The sequence below is a fragment of the Fulmarus glacialis genome, unplaced genomic scaffold (assembly GCF_000690835.1).
Source record: "Fulmarus glacialis isolate BGI_N327 unplaced genomic scaffold, ASM69083v1 scaffold54, whole genome shotgun sequence".
Taxonomy (NCBI): Eukaryota; Metazoa; Chordata; class Aves; order Procellariiformes; family Procellariidae; genus Fulmarus; species Fulmarus glacialis.
Genome location: NW_009205819.1, coordinates 7,315 through 7,799, shown reverse-complemented (window position 1 = coordinate 7,799; position 485 = coordinate 7,315). Strand labels below are relative to the sequence as shown.

At 64.3% G+C, this 485-nt stretch overlaps 1 protein-coding gene across 1 annotated transcript in view; it reads left to right on the top strand.

The window, feature by feature from the left end:
* HTR6 (5-hydroxytryptamine (serotonin) receptor 6, G protein-coupled) overlaps positions 1 to 178 on the top strand; it is a 3,273-nt gene extending 3,095 nt beyond the window's left edge. The window contains exon 4 of the mRNA XM_009575511.1: positions 5 to 178. Coding sequence (XP_009573806.1) covers positions 5 to 178 — 174 coding nt within the window. The remainder of the gene's footprint in view (positions 1 to 4) is intronic.
* Positions 179 to 485: the final 307 nt, after the last annotated feature.

Here is a 485-nt window from a genome sequence, read left to right as displayed (position 1 = left end):
GCAGGCGGAGCCCGCCTCGGTGGACTCCGGGGCGCTGGGGAACGAACACAGCCTGCTGCCGGCCGGCGACGGCCCCCCGGCTCTCCCAGCCCCCGGCACCCACTTGGTCAACCTTTTCGACGTGGAGCCCCCGGACGCGGAGCTGCAGCGCAAGCAGCTCGGCACCCCCGTGGCCTGAGCGAGGGCATCCGCGGGGCTACGGCCGGGGGAGACGCCGACGGGGGGTTACGGACCTCTGTGTGCTGGGAAGGATCCCCCAGCCCCATGCAAACTCTCCGGAGGGCCGATTTGCTGCAAGACGTCTCCCTGCCCACGCGCTGCTGCTCGATACCCTCTTCAAACGCAATGTGCATCTCCTTGGAGAAGACGTTGTCACCGAGCACTTCTGCGGGTAGGTTTAAACAGTGCAAAGCCACATTCTACTGCTGAATTAATCTGCCTTGTTTCTCTCTCTTCCTATCCCGCCTTTGCTCACCGTCACCAAT